This window comes from Psammomys obesus, unplaced genomic scaffold, assembly GCF_907164565.1.
Source record: "Psammomys obesus unplaced genomic scaffold, mPsaObe1.curated_primary_1811, whole genome shotgun sequence".
Lineage (NCBI taxonomy): Eukaryota > Metazoa > Chordata > Mammalia > Rodentia > Muridae > Psammomys > Psammomys obesus.
Genome location: NW_026596079.1, coordinates 21,853,053 through 21,872,661, shown reverse-complemented (window position 1 = coordinate 21,872,661; position 19,609 = coordinate 21,853,053). Strand labels below are relative to the sequence as shown.

General features: G+C 38.4%; 1 protein-coding gene across 2 annotated transcripts in view; it reads right to left on the bottom strand.

The window, feature by feature from the left end:
- Positions 1 to 5,564: 5,564 nt before the first annotated feature.
- Taf2 (TATA-box binding protein associated factor 2) overlaps positions 5,565 to 19,609 on the bottom strand; it is a 62,135-nt gene continuing 48,090 nt past the window's right edge. The window contains exons 24-26 of one of the 2 annotated variants that reach the window (XM_055626570.1): positions 18,741 to 18,846; positions 13,152 to 13,274; positions 5,565 to 7,106 (exon numbers count right to left, since the gene is read on the bottom strand). In XM_055626570.1, coding sequence (XP_055482545.1) covers positions 6,847 to 7,106; positions 13,152 to 13,274; positions 18,741 to 18,846 — 489 coding nt within the window. In that variant the 3' untranslated portion in view covers positions 5,565 to 6,846. The remainder of the gene's footprint in view (positions 7,107 to 13,151; positions 13,275 to 18,740; positions 18,847 to 19,609) is intronic. The other variant, XM_055626571.1, reaches the window with a different exon arrangement.

The following is a 19,609-nucleotide window of genomic DNA, read 5'->3' as shown; positions in this document are numbered from 1 at the left end:
TAAAATTCAACTCAAGTCAAATGAATTAAAGACTTAGACAGATGATCAGAAAGTAAAAGTATCAGGAAGCAGAAAAGACAAATTCATATGATGCTGGTGTGGGCAATTATTTGATTTTTAACCACAAGGGCACAAGAAACAAAAGCAAAAACAAACTCAAAACTAAAGACAAGTAGGATTATATAAAACTGAAATGTTTCTTCATAGAAGAGAAAATTCAAAGGCACAGCCTATGGACTGGGAGAAGATATTTTTAAACTGGACATCCAGTTCATAGGAAATATATAAGGAACTCAAACAAAGATAGCAAGGAAACAAACAAACAAAACCCCAATTTCAAAGCAGGTGATGGACCTACGTAGTCGTTTGTCAATTTAATATATATAAATGGTCAAGAGATACATGGAAAAAAAGTGTCATTAAGCATTAAGGAAATGTAAATCAAAATCACAGTAAGACAAAATTTCACACTTTCAGGTTGTCTTGTTATCAAAAGAACAAATACAGTGCTGGCAGGAATGTGGAGTACAGAGGAGGCAGGGAAACGACACAGTGGGGAAAGTGCTCCCTGTCCATGATGAGGAACCAAGCCCAGGTCCCCAGGCCTCATGTAAGAAGAACGCATGGCTGGGGGCACCTGCAACACCACTGTTGGTGGTGGAGGAGACAGGCAGGTCTTGGGTCTCCCTGAGCAGCCAGTTCAAGCACCATGTTCAGTGAGAGGTCCTGTTTTTAAAAAGGAAGGTGAAAAGCAATAGAGGAAGACAGGTCAACTTCAGACTCTGATCTTATCACGTACCCTCACTGGCCAAAGTCCCTGAACTTACAAGCACACATGTTCACTGACCCCCTCTGCTGAGCCATCTCACTGGACCACAATACAAAGTTTTCAGAATCATTTACTCTTTGCTCTATTTAGGTTTCTGCTGCTACGGTAAACATTCTGACCAAAGACAGCTTGGAGAGGAAAGGCTTACTTCCAATTACAATTTAGAGTCTACCTTCAAGGGAAGTCAGAGCAGGAACTCAAACAGGAACCTAGAGGCAGGAACTGAAGACCATGGAAGAATACCAATGGAAGAACACTCCATACTGTCTTGCTTTCTACTGTTTGTTCAGCCTCCTTTTTTTATATAACCGGGGGGTAGCATTGTCTACAACAGGCTAGGCCCTCCCACATCAATCAAAAAAATGCCCCACAGCCTTGCCCATAGACCAATCTAATGAAGGCATTTTCTCGATGTTTCCTCTTTCCAGGGGCTCAACTTTCTGTCAAAACTAACCACAGTTGACAAAAACTAACCATAGACTCTTCAAGTATTTTATTTCTGTAAATATTTTCCACAAGGCCCTGAGGTGAGAAATATAAATCGTTGTCACCTCAAGCAGTAAATAACTGCACTAGAAAGATGGCTCTGTGGCTAAAGGTCCTTTACACGCACACACACACACACACACACACACACACACACACAAACATATACTTCCTAACAAGAATTTCTATATAGCTTTTCTCTAGTTTCCCCTATTGTTAGATCTTACATTTCAACAGTACACTTTTCTTTTTTTAATTTATTACAATTTATTCATTTTGTATACCAGCTGTAGCTCCGTCCCTTGTCCTCTCCCAATCCTGCCCTTTCTCCCTCTTCTTCTCTCCTGCCCCTCCCCCAGTCACTGGTGGTAGATCCTCCTTCCCTTCCATCTGACCCTAGCCTATCAGGACTCATAAGGAAGGGCTGTATTATCTTCCTCTGTGGCCAGGCAAGGCTGCCCTGCCCCCTCCTCAGAAATTGGTGATCAAAGAGCCAGCCACTGAGTTTATGTCAGAGATAGCCCCTGTTCCCCTTACTAGGGTACCCACTTGGAGACTGAGCTGTTTATTTGAATCTAAGAAATAAAAAATGCTTTAGTCCACACAGGTACCTACAGCAAATACAATGAGTCGGGTAACTTATAAACAACAACGAAACTAAATTATTTCCCATTGTGGAGACTGGGGGATTCAAGACCAAGGTGCAAGGCAGGTTTTGTGTCTGACAAGGGCCTACTTCCTGGCAAATGGGTGGGTCCTTTTCCTGTTCCTCCAAGCTAGCTTCTTCCTGGGGTCCCTTAGAAAAGGCTAACCCATGGAGATTCAACTCTCCTGCCCTAATCACATCCCAAAGTTGTTATCTTTTAAAAATGTTATCATCTGGGAAGAAGCAGGTTTAAATATGCAAAATTTCAGGAGACACTAACACTGGGACCATAGCAGCAACACTGGTACATCAAAGAAATCCTTGACCATACTTGAATTTTAACTTAAGCCCTTTTCCTCTAGCAAGATCAACACCAGAAACACTGCATTGTTCTTACTCTGCTATTATCTCAATTTCCTCCCTTAACACCATCATTCTCCCTGCCTCACTCATTTCCTACAACTGTAACAGCTTTTCGGATTAACCTGAATCTACTTAGGTTTCTGTTTTCCTCATGATTAGATGACAGACTGAGAACGTGAGTTCTCATGCTCAGACAGAAAGTGCCTTTCTCTACCATCACATTATGGAAGACACTTAATTTTTTTTTCTAAAGATTTATAGTTTTCTTTTACGTGTGGAGTGTTTTGCCTGTATAAATGTATGTGTGCCATATGAATGCAGTGCCTAAGGAGGCCAGAACTGGAGTTGCAGCAGGTGTGAGCTACCATGCACTGAACCCAGGTCCTCTGAGCCATTTCTCCAGCCCCTTGAAAGGCACTGCTGTTTACCGTGGATGGGATGGTATCTGCCAGCATTCTGTCTGGTAAAGTTACTATTTTTTCCTTTTCCATATTTTATTCTTTGGAAGCAAGTCACTAAAACTAGGCTACACTAATAGTTGACAGTGCCAGCAGTTGAGAACTCTTGAAAAAAAAAATTCTGTATGAGTGTACATTTGATCTGAAGGAATTTCACTGACTGACAATACAAACTGAAGATGGAAGAGATAAGCAGAAGGCAATGGGAGACAAATAGCTGCCTAGGTTTTCCCCCAAGGATTATGGTGCATTTGGATTAAAAATGCCCTTTTAAGTAGTCTGTGAGATTTTGATGGCAGTAACTAGCCTTTCTGCTCTTAGAACCATCCAAGTAAGAATAAGAAACAAAACTGTAAATGTCAATTTCCCAGAAACAAAGAAAAATGTGAAATTCCAATCCACAACATACAAGGAAGGGCTTTCAAGTACGGAGAAGGTAAATGGCACACACACAACTGAGTGGATGGATGCCCAGCCTGGCTGCTCTCATTCAACAAGGAAAAGAAGTCACACAAAAGGAGAAAATAAAAAATTGCACGCATAAAAAGCATAAATTACCATTATTTGTAGAATAATGCCTTTGAATGTTACAAACGAGCAATCAGTACAGTAGCCAGGCACAAATTAGCGTAAAGAATAATCACACAATGAAAAAGATGATTTGTAGAATATAAATGAGTTTCATTAAAATCTCTTCTGTTTTGTAGTCTAAATGTTCTTAAACTCATTCTTCAGCCAAGACCATCCTTGAGCTCTCATCTTCTGCCCTACTTCCTAAGCACTGGGTTACAGGAATGCACAATCACAGTAGGGCTGTAAATGATAAATTAGCCTATCATGAATTCCAAAAGAAATAACTGTATTAATAGTAATAGCACCATCCCTAATAAGAATAACCATATTAAGATATTGTAAATCAGCAATGAACATCAGCCAGAAAAACAATTTTGAGGAGAGGCTACACAGGGGAGGCAGATCTACGGGACTGCTGGGCTGGTCAAGGCTGGTGTAGCAGTTCTCAAGCCATGTATCATGACCTCTTTGGGTCACCAAAGACCACAGGAAAACACAGATATTTACATAATGGTTCAGAGCAGCAGAAAAAAATAGTTATGAAGTAGCAATGAAATAATTGTATGGTTGGGGTCACCCCAACATGAGGAACTAAAGGGTTGCAGAATTGGAAGGTTGAGAACCACTGCTACAGTGAGACTGCCTAAAAGAACTATTTGACACCTAAGAGGTAAAATTATAGGGATAGAAAAGTAATCAGTAGTGGTTTATTAAAAGGAAAAGTTATAGGGATAGAAAGATATTAGTCAGTGCTAATTTGGGGTGAAGGGCATTTTGAGTGTGGTAGAGCTGTGATAAAGGAATGTCATCTACGTATCTGTTAAAGCTAAGGAGTATAAACTATAATGAACTAATTTTACATATGTAAGTCACAAGCTAAAAAGAAAAATAACCTATGTGCTAACTCTGAAAAGTAGTAAAAGATCAGCTTCAAGCATGTCGAAACAGACAGACAGATCCACAAAGTCGAAAAACAGACCAGAATCTATAAAGAAATTTAGCATGCAGCATTGGAAATCCAAAGGGATGTAGTCTGGAATACACAGTGCTTGTTGAGTAGCATCCTGGAAGCAAAGAAAAACTGGATCTCTCTCCACCTTTCATCAAAATAAGTTCAAGGTGAACCCTGTCTAGATAAAAGTCAAAAAATATTTAAACATTATTTTACACAAAAAGACAAGTCTTCTAGAATCACAGAATTATAAACCTTCTTACAATAACATAAAAGTTTTGAAGCCATCAAATAAATATAAAAATAAACAACTTCTGCAAGTGTGTATCATCTGCTATCATGAGTTTAAAAACACTACTGTGTGTATATACGTATGAGAATGTATGATGCGCTCCAAAGAGCAAAATGCTGTTAAAAATGCCTCCGGGAAAGGAGACTGAGACACACTAAAGTTGCGATTGACCAAATATGATTAATAATGTTCATTTCCAGAAATATTTTTTGTTGTTGTCTGCTTTGAAACAGCAGCAGAATTTGGAATCTACCATAAAAATGTTCTTTCCCAAGAAGTGCGTGACCCTCCTGAGAATCTGGCTTAGAGTTACACAGATAAACCCCAGTCCTAGTACTGTACCTGGTATACAGGAGGGCTGTTAGAAAGCAGCGGGCTACTTTGATTCTCTTCAGCCCATGACAAATAATTCCTTTGCAATACCAAAGTTCCAAGTTCTATATACCATGCTACTGCACACCAAAATGTAAAAAATTTCCATTTTTCAAAACTAATTGGAGTTGGTCAACATTCAAATTAGTTTGTATCAGTAAGTGTCATGTAGGCCGTTTAACAGCTGATCACAGGCCTTAATGTGGTGATATACGCCTTTAATTCCAATGTTTAGCAGGCACAGATGATCTCTGAGTTCAAGCCTAGCCTGGTCTACAAAGTGAGTTCCAAGGGAGACAGAACTGCATTGTGAGATACCAACACAAACAAATGCCACCTGACCACACTTCCATCATACTCACAGTCCAGGTCAAGTTCGCTCTTTTCTAATTCCTGCACACAACCTCACTGTGAAGATAATGTTTCTTCTGCAGAGACCTTACCCTCATCTCCATTGACTGAAATTACCCTGCTACAGGGACAGTTCACATCCCACTCATATCAAAGCTCTTTGCAAATGTGAACTGGCATTATATACACATGCTCAGGAAGGTAAAAAAAAAAAAATGATAAAGTGACACAAAGTCAGAACGTTCAACTTAAAAAGTTATTTATTAAACAAGTTAAATACAAATAAAGTATATTTAAAAGTCCAGCATTATTGGATCCCTTTTGAAACATATCTGAGATCAAGAATTTAGTCAAACGTTTAGTGACAAGGGAAATGATAAAAACTGAATAGATATGAAACCATTTTTTAACATAGAACCTGATAAACACAGAAAACAAAAACAAAACAAACAAACCACACAACCATACAAACTGTTAACATATGATTCCAAAGCACTGCACACGTATCTTAAGCTGCTGCTGGTGTGCTCCAATGTTGGCCACATTCTCTATGTTCAAGCTAGTAAACAACAAATAAACATAGCTTTTCAAAGCATCGTGTCTGTTATATAGAGTGACCTTATTATCTTGCTTTTTTGATACCAATTTTTCCATATCTCAGGCTGTTCTGAATGATCTTCTTGCCTTTAATCTCCTAAGTGCTGGGACAACAGGCATGCTCCACCGTGCTTGGTTTATATAGAAAGTGATTTTAGAAAGAGTACGTGTTATGTGTGTAAACTGTCTACATTCAGCAAAACATACTTTACATATGAACACATTCACTTGGACTTAATAGAAGACAAAACAAAATGTAATTTAAACATCTTGATTTGAGACTAATGGTGGGTCTGACTGTTCTGCTACACTGCAACATCACAATCACCAAATGTACTATCAAAAGATAGTTACTTTAAATTTTTTAAAAATAATTTCTTTCAAAACTTTTTGTACTTTAGGGTAAAAGGAAATATAAGATTCTCTGCTCATAAATGACAGTGCTTAGTTTCTATGGCTAACACAAAAGCAGTCGAGAGGGATGAGTCCTACAGAAAAGCCTCTCTCTCCAGCATTTCTAAGTGGTGTTATTCAGCATTTCATGGAAATGCTGGGTACTCCAGATCTGGCAGTTGCTTCTGTTGAATGTCCTTCTGGCCCATGACATCCATCAAAGGCTTTCAAGCATACCTGACTTGGGCAGTCCACAAGAGACCAGCATGTGAATGGGCCTGCAGTGGACATGAAGGCTTTTATTTAAAAAAAAAAAAAAAAAAAAAAAAAAAAAAGTCACTCTGTGTTTTCAGAAGAACAGAGGGATGGAACAGTTCATCTAGAACCAAAACACACATTCCTATTTAGATCCCAGTTATTGAAGTAACAGAAATCGAATGCAGAAATGGAGCATGCTCTGGTTTCTCCATGTTCCTCACTTGCATCTTTCTCCATAGAGGACCAGACTTCAGGCCCTCCTCCTGTGTGGGACTCTCAGTCAGAGAGTGAAGGGGAGCGCACAGACCTGCCACTGGCAGGGCTGGAAAAGGCAAAGGGCTCCTTGTCCTTGTCCTTGCTGTCGTGTTTGTGCTTGTGCTTGTGTTTGTGCTTGTGCTTTTTCTTCTTTTTCTTGTGCTCGTGGTGATGGTGGTGATGGTGCTCGCTGTGTCTGGAGGACATAGACTCCTTAGCAAACACGGAGAGTGGAGCCGCTACCATGGGATGCACACTCATCTCCAAAGGCTGCTCTTTACCTTCAAGATTAAAACACCAAATGAGTTTCTGTTGATAGCAAGGAAGTACAGCTACCCTCAGAACAAGCTGATGACAGACTCATGGACTATACAAATACGACAGCTAACTAGCTCAATAGAACTGCCAGCATCTTGGCCAGAAGGCAACTATTTTAGGTCCATCTGGCCTATAAGAAATTATAACATATGCTAGTACATTAGCAAACCATTCGCTGAACATTAATATTTTGTAAGTATTATGATCAAACAATGACTACCTGTATACTATATTCTAAATCTACATTGGCCAATGAAAATATAACTCCTTAAAATACTGCTCTACTCTAAACTATTATGGAAGAGGGCAGTACTTTATTGAGGCACTTGGAAAATTGTCAATATACAAACATGCTACAGTAGTTGTTGATAATGGTATCTTACTGAAAATTAAATGTTCCTTTATTTCCTTCAATGATTGCTGGGAATATATAGGTAAAGAAAACTCTGCTGGAAGATTCAGTACATACAATAAAGGACTAGAAAAGTGGAAAGCCTATGAAAGGAAATGTTCCTAAAGACAAGAGTCATGTCAGTAAAGGATAGGAACTGAAACTTGGGAGACCGTGTTACAGATCACACAGTTAGCCTTTAGTATGTACTGGATCTCATCTAAAAATTGACTCAATCACCTCAAATGCTTCCTTCAGTTATAGTAACTTGTTGACCAAGAAAACTGTGTCACAAAAATGTATATGATCTTAACTTCAATCTTAAATGAATTAAGTATGCTCCTCATGCTAGAAGTACAGAAAACCACTCATATCTCACAAAGCAGAGACAGGTAACAGGGAAAAGGAACACTGTTAAAGCCATATAAACACCCGAGCTCCCAGCTCATTGCCTGCTGTCCTCCATCACTCTGTTTGGCAACTGCCTAAAGCTAACTCTGCATTTCTAGAGCCCCAGGTCCTGCACTGCAGTTTCGTCATCACTCTAAACACTGGCCAAGCTGCTCCGGTTTCAGAAAAGTCTGCGGTGATTCTGGAAGTTGTGCTTCCAGCGGAGGCAAAGGCCAAATAGATGCTTGTGGGTTTACTCTTTTCCAGGGACTACCTACAACCACTTCAAAGCTGAATTCATCTTTACCTGCAGGCCTCATAGCTCACAATAGGATACTCTGAGTATAAATCTTGAATTTTGCTTGACTTCTATGACAACACAGGAAGTTAACTAGCTTTAAGAATCTGGGTGACCAAATCTACAGGCTCCTGTGACAAAGCACTGAGTCCAGTTTGATTCCAAACAGGTATAGAATGATCCTGATGCATTTGATACAACAACAAGGAACTTAGTCTTGTCTAACAGACTCAGGAGTCAACCTTTAAAGATGTCTAAAGATCAGAAATTTCAAAGCTAATTCTGAATAATAAATGCTATGAACTGAAACTGATCACCATTAAAGAATGCTGGTCAAAGTACTCATTGTTTTGAAAATTATTAAATGCTCAGAGAGAATTAGGTATATATCTAGACTTTCCTATATGGCTCATACTAATGAGCGATAATAAAGAGGAATTTAGCTTTATAAAAATAATACATCTTATAAATAAAAATGAAAAGATTAATAAGAACATTACTTTGTAATCCTCAATGAATTAATGCATCTGGACCTTGAGCATCGACAATAGTTAACCTCACGAAAGAGTCTAGCAGATATGGGGTTCTTCTAAATGGAGACGTACACCACTGACAAGCCTGAATCCAACGATGTGTCTAGACAGGACCGCAGTTTCACAGAAATTAAAAGGAACTCTATTATGTTAACTTTATCACATATAAACAGTAAAATATACATCTGAAAACTACAGATAAAAATATGATTTCCTTCTGTGAGTTTGAGGCCAGTCTGGTCTAGAAAGTGAGTCCAGACAGCCAAGTCTACACACACACACACACACACACACACACACACACACACACACACACAAAATGCTTAAAAAAAAAAAAAAGAAAGTTTTGAAAAACCAAAACAGGAAAAAAAAAATCTAACCAATCCATCGCAGGGGTAGAGGAAGAAAAGATATAGCTAGAATGTAATGTAAAAAGGTAATGACAAGAGAACTGCAGTGTGGACTCTCCGTGGCACTGATGGAAACAAATGCATTCTAAAAATTAAAAAAAAAAAGGACATGGTGCAGCATGGATGGACAGCAGTCACTTTTGAGCTGACAAAGACCCTTCAGTGACTTGAAACACCTTTCCTATTTTAGATAGCAGATATAGTAGAGGAAGGAGATACACTAATTCAAAATAGTGTCATTTGTTTATTTGTGTTATACAAAAGATATTCTGAATTGTTCTGCCCAATGTAACATCTTCCCTAAGACCAAACTTAAACAAATAAACAAACAAGCTGTAGTCAGCTTAACGGATGTTAAACAAACAAAAAAATGTACTTAACAGAAGCCTAACTTGAAAGCCCTAAAGTCCATCTGATAAGAATTCTTAAGAAACTGAATAATCTGCTAATTTTATTGACTTCATTTACATTAGGTGGGTGTATGTTCATATTTAAGACAAAGCCTGTAGTTTGTTATAAAAGACATGCATTCTGTTTTTTGTTTCTTTAGATTAAATTTAAAAATAAGATGTTAAAACATATCATTGTAATTTAAAGATTAAAAAAGGAAAGTCAGTCTGTTTTTCATCTTGAGTTCCAAAAGAAAGATCTCTAGGGAAAAACATCCAAGCTTCTTAAAACAAACTGTTTTAATTTCAAAGTAAGATTTTCAAGTACAGAACTGTGTTTTCTGAATTATGCAAGAAGGCATTACATAATCCAGCAGCCTGAGTTGAGGCAGCTGTAGGACTGCCACTAGGGAAACCACTAGGGAACTCCATCCGTTCCACTGCCACTCCCTCCCCTCTGTCTTCACCCCTGCCATCACTAAATAAACTTGGAAGACAGTCCTGTTGCCTCCAACCTTGTGGTGGAGAAGGGGCTCAGAGTTGGGAGGGAGAGGTTCTACAATGCTCAAACCTGTCACTCATGGAACCACACAGCCCTTCCTGTCTATTCCTGTCTATTACCTCAGGAAAGGGGAAAGGGAAGGTAATGAAGGGAACCACTCTCACACCTCTCCTTTCCCTAGCTCTGATGGGAAGCAAAAAAGAGGATCTCCCCTTTTCGACCAACTTATTTGGTATTTCTTGGTTTAGACCAACACTGAATTTCTGATATCCCAAAAGATGATCTGTGACTGATGCTCCTACAAAAATACTGTTACACCAGCTAAGAGTGACATTTGTACTCCTTGGAGTCAGCAAAATGACTTCAACTCAAAGTTGAAGATGCTTCCCACCAACCCTGACAACCTGATTGTGATCCCAGAACCCACTTGGTGGAAGGAGAGTATTGACTCTTGCAAACTGTCCTTTATGTGTGCACTGTGACATAAGCACATGTACACAAACACAAATAATAAATGTACAAATGAGAAAGGAAGTGGACTGAGAGTTCCGTTGCTTATTTGTAGTCTGTTAAAAAAGCTTTTCTTCTGTTTGGAAAAGGTACCTTTTCCAGTGTCTAAATGTGATAGGAAAAAAGCTATATTGGAAATCAAAACAAACACACATACACACACACATACCTTTAGAATACTACCCTTTGTAAAACAAAGGTCTTCTAAATTCTAAAAGTTGGTGAATTTTCACCATCTGCTCAATAGTCTTAAGGAACTAACGGCACCAACATACTTAGTGGAAGTTATAAAGGAACTCTACATAAACATTAAAAATTACAACCTAAGGCCCAGAAGGATGGTTTAGTGTTCAAGTTACTTGCACCACGCCTAACAACCAGTGTTTTAATCCTGGAACCCACATGATGGAAAGAGAGAATCAACTCTCCCAAGCTTCTCCAAACCTCCACACACAAGCTACAGCACACGCATGCCCACGCAAATACAATTTTTGTTTGTTTGTTTTTCAAGACACAGTTTCTCTGTGTAGCCTTGGCTGTCCTGGACTTGCCTTGTAGACCAGGCTTGCTTTGTATTCATTAGTGATCCGCCTGCCTCTGCCTCCCTGAGTATTGGGCATACAGGCATGAACCATGGCGCCCGGCTTTGCAACACAATTTTTAAAAAATATATTAAAGCTTAATATATTATTCAATTTAACTATTATTCTTGCTCCCTAACATGGTTATCAGCTAATCTCTACTTTCCAGGCTTCCCTATTTTCTACCTCTAGTTCTGTATTTAGCTTCCCCTGGTCTTCCCAAACGATGAGACTGGATAATACCAGGAAGAAACTACAAAAATAAAACTGAAAACTTGTTTTTCAAAGTAATACTATAACAATGATACAAAACCACACACTGTAAGTACAGGAAGATATTAAAAATTTGCTTTCTATACAGTTGATTTCTACATCACTAAGAAAATTCAAACAAATGTATGCAAATTCATTTTGGAACAGCAGTTGACTTGACTCTCAGAAATGCAGAATTGACTTTAATATCAGTAAGGAGAAGGTCAAAGAATCACTTTCAAACTAATGTTAAGAAGTTTGAAAAAGCATAAGCTATAACTTCAAGCTAGTAAAAACTCTCCATATGTAGTAAAATTTTAATATGTACAACAAATTAGCAAAATTATAACACACCAAAGTTAAGAGAATACAGGGGTTAGGGATATAGTTTAGAAAACATCTAGCATGTAGGAGATTTTAGTTCAATCTCTAGCTACACACAGTTTACAACAAGAACACAGGCAAACAGGAACACACACACACACAGTGAGGAGAAAAGGACAAGAGAGGTGAGAAAAGTGAGGAAAAAGGAAGTGGGCACCAAAGAAACAGTCTCCCAATTAGATTCCTTCTGAAATGTACTGTGTCATTTTTTTGTGCATCTATTGTACACACCGCACAAAAAGCTTTCAGCATACAACGGACTATGGTCTTAGCACTAAAGTATTTGGCTGAAGTCTACTATTAATCACAGTTGGTCCCGAGTTCCTTCCTCAAATCAATAAACATTACACTTCTGTTTTTATCATACAAAAGTATACATTACCCAGGCAAAATCCACCCACTGAAACATAAGCAGAAATCCATAGATATTTAAGGTTTACCAATGACTTTTGGAAAACCCAGTCTTCAGAAGAGAAAATTGTGTGGCTTTCTTTCCTACTCCTTTTCCTTCAACATTTGAAAACTTAATCTTTGTTTCCTGGTAGTTCATAGCATCTGGCAATTGCTATTCATTACAATCTTTGCTTAATTAGCAACAGAGGAGCACAGTAAGCAGAAGACTATGCAAAATGGGTGACTAAGTAATAAGGACAAGCCAGCTGAACTTCCTTTCCCAAGCCAGCCTACACTTGTGTGTGTTTGTACAGCTCAGAGGACAACTTCAATTCTCTCTTTCCACCATGTGGGTTCTGGGGATCAAAGTCAGGTTGTCAAGATTGGCTTTATAAAGAGTGCTTTATCTTCATGTACACCAGCATACCAGATCTCATTATAGATGGCTGTGAGCCACCATGTGGTTGCTGGGAATTGAACTCAGGACCTCTTGAGTTCAAGAGCAAACAGTGCTCTTAACCACTGAGTCATCTCTCTAGCCCCCTGTATGGAATACTTTAAATATAAGTTGTCTCTGTCTAGCACAAAGTTTTCATGAATGAAACAGCAATCCTGAGCATTAGGTGAGATATAAGTAGATTATATGAAGGTACAGTGACACAGATTATAAGGTTTGTATAGAAGTTATCATTTGACTGCAAGGCAAGACCAAATATTTAAGTTATTACAATGGGTATGCAACAGCATAATGGAAGATGATTTTTTTTTCTCATCATTGTTTGTTGTTACTTCTGTACCACAAACACAAACTTTTGAAACAGATAAACACTAATCTGAAAGTCTTTAAATTTACATAATCTAAAACCAATATATTATAAGAAAACTAAGTTCTCTATCTTCCCAGTATTTTTTAATTAATAAATCAACTCTGAATTTAGATTTGCTTGAGACAGATAAATGAACATCTAGTTGTACCTTGTCCCTTTCGAGACAGCTCCATACTCCACTGGGGTTTTGTGGTTGGTGTGATGTCACAGCCTAATGACTGCTGGGGCATTAAGGAAGACCTGGAGCTGGATGGTCGATATTTAGAAAGCCCTATAAGATCAAAAAGGGAAAATGGATTTCTTTGTTTCCTAAAGCAGAAAAAAGCTTGACAGGTTTCACATGTTAGCTTTAAAATCAGAAATAGTTCAATGCTAGTAAAACTCTAATCATAAAAAGAACACAATGTTAAAGCTACTAAAGATCACAAGTAATTTAATCCTTTGTCCTAATGCCTCAATCTGAGAAAATTCACACATGAGAGGCAATAACTTGAAAGACCTGCCAAACACATAAACCAGACCCTATACTCTGCCATAGGAGTGACTTCTTAAATTTTATTATAAATATGGCATTTGCATACAGTTTGTAAAATTTTCTAAAAGCATTTCAATTATCAAACTTACTGAATACACCAAAATTACTTAGGGATTACAAATGCATTTAAAACAATGCTCTAATGCTAAAACATTAAACAGAATTATAATAGAGTCTAGAGGTCTGATTCTAGTCCCAAACTTATGTACAAAGGAGGTAACAGTAAAATATAACAGTTTTTCATTTCTTCTCCAAGGACATTAGTGGTGTGTCAGCAGGCTTTAGCTGATCTTATGTGTGCTACTGTGTCCATTACAGTTTGCTGTTACTGGCTCAGCAGTTTGTTTTCTGTTCTGAGTGGCAGTACATGAACTCTCATGACTACGCTGATCAATAATAAAATCAGAAGTGTCCAGACCAACAGGGGCATAAACTGCAACACAGAAACCCAATATGGAAAGCAAGGCAACACGATTCCTCCCAAAGAGACTACCTCCTCACCTATTGAACTCAAGACACTGAAATACCTAAAATTTTAACAAGCAAAAATGATGACTGGCCTTGAATATGGTATGAACAAGCAGATGGAGAAACTCAGCAACACAGAGAAGAAAGTTGATAAAGCAGAATGGAATTGAGTAATATAGATTTAGGAAGTCAGCAGTGTAGAAGAAAATTTCAGGAAGGAAACTAAGATTTAAGAAAAAATGCAGGAAATGAAAAAAATGAATTAAATAAAAACTACAGTGACATTTTTAACTAAAAGATTCAACTAAGCAGAAGAATGAGGATAAGGATGGAAGACTAGGTTGATGGAGGAAAAGGTTCTGTTGCCAAGCCTAAAACCTGACTACAGTTCCTGAGACCCACATGGTAGAAGGGAAAGAACTGACTTCTACAAATTATACTGTAACTTCCATATGTGTAGTGAGGTATGCACACACACACACACACACCAATCACACACTACAAAGAAAATAAATACTGAATTCAAATACTAATAAATAAGGAGGGGGAAAAAAACAAAAAGCAAAACAGCATGATTGCAATATCTAAGAACTATGGCATATAAGAGATAAAAATCTTAAACTGGAGAGATAGCTCAGTGGTGAAGAGCACTGGTTGCTCTTCCAGAGGCCCTGGGTTCAATTCCCAGTGCCCACATGGTCGCTCACAACTGTCTGTAACCTCAGTTACAGGGGATCTGACACCCTAACACAGACATACATATAGGCAAAAACATCAATGTACATAAAATAAAAATTAAAAAAACACTAAATTTTTTTTTAAAAAAGATAAAACCTAAGAAGAATATCCACAGACTAGAAGGAAGAATTGAGACTAAACACTAAAGATCAAATCTCAATGAAATTATACTAAAGAATCCCTCAAATATAGAGAAATAAGACATCCAAATACAAGAAGCTGAACTAGACATGAGTGGAGAATACCCTCTCCATGATATGTAACAGTGAAAATTTAAAACATAGAGAGCAAATAAAGAACACTGAAAATTGTAAAGGGACTGTAAAATGACATAGGTCAGTTGACAGCCTTTGCTTAGCATATATGAAACCCTGGGTTCAATTCCCAGCCTACTATAAGACCAGTCATGGTTGTCACTTGAGTTTTTGATCTTAGCCATTCTGATTGGTGTAAGATGGAAATCTCAGAGTTGTTTTGATTTGCATTTCTGGGATGACTAAGAATGTTGAGCATTTCTTTAAGTGATTCTCTGTCATATTCCTCTGTTGAGAATTCTCTGCTTAGCTTTTTACCCCATTTTTTTAATTGGAATATTTGGTTTGTTGGTGTCTAATTTCTTGAGTTCTTTATATATTCTGGATATTAGTCTTCTATTGGATATAGGGTTGGTGAAGGATCTTTTCCCAGTCTGTAGGCTGTCGTTTTGTTCTGCTGACAGTGTCCTTTACTTTACAGAAGCTTTTCAGTTTCACCAGGTCCCATTTATTAATTGCAGATCTTAGAGCCTGAGCTGTTGATGTTCTGTTCAGGAAGTTGTCTCTTGTGCCAATGAGTTCAAGGCTCTTCTCCACTTTTTCTTCCAACAGATTTAGTGTGTCTGGTTTTATATTAAGATCTTTGATCCACTTGGACTTCAATTTTATGCAAGGTGAAGATATGGGTCTATTTGCAAGTGACAACACATGCTGGAGAGGATGTAGAGAAAGGGAACCATCCTCCATTGCTGGTGGGAGTGTAAACTTATACAACCACTTTGGAATTCAATCTGGTACTTTCTCAGAATATTGGGAATAGTACTACCTCAAGATTCAGCTATACCACTCCTGGGCATATACCCAAAAGATGCCTCACCATTCAATAAGGACATTTGCTCAACTATGTTCATAGCAGCTTTATTTGTAATACCCAGAATCTGGAAACAACCTAACTATTCCTCAACGGAGGAAAGGATACAGAAATTGTGGTACATCTACACAATGGAATACTACTCAGCTATTAAAAAAACAAGGAAATCATGAAATTTGCAGGCAAATGGATGGAACTAGAAAAGATCATCTTGAATGAGGTAACCCAGAAACAGAAAGATAGGCATGGTATACACTCACTAATAAGTGGATATTGGCCGTATAATATAGGACAGCCATATACAGACCTAAAAAAGCTAAACCATAAGGAGGACCCTAGGGAAAGGCTTACATCTCACTCAGAATGTCAAACAGATAGACACCAGAAGTGGTAGAGGAGAGGAAACAGGATGGGAGTCTACTATAAAGGGTCCTCTGAAAGGATTCACCCAACAGGGGGTCAAAGCAGATGCTGAGACTCCGGGTCAAACTTTGGGCAGAGCACAGGGAGTCTTACAGAGGAAAAGAGGAGTGGGATTAGAGGAAAATGGAGGGGACAGGAGCCCAACAAGAAGACCAACAAAACTAAAAGGTCTGAACCCAGGGGTTCCTGCAGAGACTGATGCACCAACCGAGGACCATGCATAGAGAAGACCTAGACACCCTGCTCAGATGTGGCTCATTGGCAGCTCAGTCTTCATGTGGATCTCTGACTGAGGGGATCAGGGACTCCCTTCTATCATGAACTTGGTTGACTATTCTTTGATCACTCACTGTCAGGCCATAGAGGAAGAGGATCCAGACAGTCCTGATGAGACTTAACAAGCTATGGGCAGATGGCAATAGCAGATAACTCCCCCTTTCAGTGGACTAGGGGAAGGGGATAGGGAAAGGAGGAGGGAGGATGGGACTGGGGGAGTTGAGGGAGGGGGGTTCAATCAGAACATATAATGAATAAATTGTAAAGAAAAAATTTTTTTAAAAAAGGGTAATGAACATCTATAATCACAGGACTTAGGAAGGAAAGGCAGAAAAATAAGATGTTCACTATTGACTACACAGCAAGTTCAAGAGCAGCCTGTGATACAGAAGACCTAGCATTAAAAACAGTACAGACATCTGCACACTCCCCATCATGAATAGGGGTATCTGTAATGTCACATTTCTCCTCGTGGTAATTACTTTAATGGTTGTTGAGGAGTGGTATTGTTACCTAATGGCCCAGCCACAGGAGTACTAGGTGGAGAACATAACAGGTTTAGAGGAAAAGGATGCCAAAGGCAACAGGGTGAACATAATCGCAATACATTGTACATATGTATAAAAATGTAAAAACATTTAAAAAGCAAGGAAGACTAGATGACTGGACTAGAAAACTGGGAGCCAACAATTGTCTACAAGAAACACATCTCATGAACACACATTCAGCACTCTATCAAGCAAACAGGCTGAAAACAGGCTGATACAGCTCTTGTGACATCTGATAATGTAGGGTTCCAAACAAAATCCATTAAGAGATACAGAGGGCCCATAAAACTGATTAATGAAGGGTACATAAAGTCCATTAAAAAAAGCACAGGCTAGGATCAGGATTTTCTTTCGTGTGTGTGTGTGTGTGTGTGTGTGTGTGTGTATTTTCAAGACAAGGTTTCTCTGTGTAGCCCTGGTTGTCTTGGAACTTCTCTATAGACCAGGCTGCCCTTGAACTCAGAGATCTGCTTACATCTGCTTCCAGAGTGCTAAGATTAAAGGCATAAGCTACTACTGGCCATTTTAAGATTTTCAAAGAATCAGAAAAAAAGAGGAAAAGTACTGAAGGGGGGAGAAAAGAAGAAAAAAAGTCAAATGCATAATAGAAAAAAAAGTTTAAAAATAAATCTAAGCTGAGAAAATGGGTCAATTTTTTGCTTCATAGACATAGGGCCCTCAGTTTGGACCACCAAAACCCACCGGGGGAAAAAAAAAAAAAAAGTAGGTACAGTGGCACATGCTGTTATTCTAGCAGTGGCTAGAGAAGAGGCAGAAACACGCAGATCGCTGGAAGTTCAGTGTCTCAACAAAAGGTAGACAGTGACTGAAGAATGTCCAGGGTTGTGATCTCCGTACACACGTGTGTATCCACACACGAACATATACATACATACTTGTACACATGCAAAACAGAATGAAATAGACATAAATTTATCATTTGTAGTTATTACAAAGATGGCACAATCAACAAAAAAAATACAGGAGTTAAGAACTACATGAAAATCTATAATATCAAATTACATGGAACAGAAAGACCAAAAAAAGTAACATTATGGAACACACTGCCTTTAATTAAAAAAAAAAAAAAAAAAAAAAAAACTCTTTTAAATATAACTACGGTCGTATTATTAAGAGTCAATATTACATAAATCCAAAAAATTTAGGGGAAGAGTGAGACAGGGCCTCACTATGTAGCTCTGGCTGGCCTGGAAGTCCCCATGTAGAGAACCGATACAATACAACAAACTGAAAGAAGTACTTGTTAATTCTGTGGGCACATGCATGCACAAGCACGAACATATGCCATAATTCAGATAGAAGTTGAAGAACTTCATGAGGTCAGTTCTCTCTTTCCACCTTTACAGGGAAGGTTCCAGACACAGAATTAGAGTGTTAAGTTTGTACAACCAATGCCTGTACACACTGTGCCATCTTGCCAAACCTCTAAAAAGTATTTTCTACAATTTATTATTTTATCAATGTAAATTAAACTGATACAATCTAAGAATTTTATATTGATTTCTCATTTTACTTGCTCATTTAAAAATCAAGGACCAGACCTTAGAACAGATATATGGTAACAATCTCCACCTCCCCCAATACCGTGGTACATTATCCTTACCTGGAGTGGATGGCCTTTCAAGCATGTTCAGATGATGGGAAATGAAGGCCTGACTATCATGAACAGTATCCATATCAACCTCCTCCTCATCTTGAGAACTTGAAAACTAGAACACACACAAAAAAGAATAGAGAGCCATGGCATCACTTTATGTTCAGAGAGTACCCTTCAGGACAAGTGGAAGAGAGACCAAAGAATAGACCCGTTATAATCTTAAAAGAAAACAGTGACTTCTCTTCAAAGGTACTAAATAAAAAAAAATTATTTCTATGAGCTGCATGTGGTGGCACATGCCCTTAATTCCAGCATTTGGGAGGCAGAGGAAGGCAGATTCTGTGAGTTCAAAGCGAGTTTGGTCTATAAAGACAAGACAGCCAGGGCTACACAGAGAAACCCTGTCTTGAGGGGAAAAAAAAAATCAATCAGTCAATTAATCAATAAAACAAAATATTATTATGAATAGCAACTAAAGCCCATGCCAGAAGTGTGACAAGAACTAGTGACTATGGTGGAATGTGCACACATAGTTCACAGCCCAGATGTGAAAAAATAGGCAATAAGTTAAATAACTAAAAGGAATGTTTTAGGAGACTTCAGTTCTTTAACAAGTCGGTCTTTCAAATGTGTTCCTGCTAAGGAAAACTATCTAGACAGTGTCCAGAAAGGTCCTACACAGCTAACAGAGTAACTGCCTCTTCTTCCTCAGATGCTGAGCTTGCCTTCAATGCTTGCCTCATTCTTCTCCAGTATCCACTCTAGAGGGGACCCCAGTGGTTCCCGCCTTCCTCTTCACCCCTGCTCACAACATGGTACGCTTATTACATCGTGATCCTCTTCCTGTGGCAATACTTAGAACCAAAATTAGATTT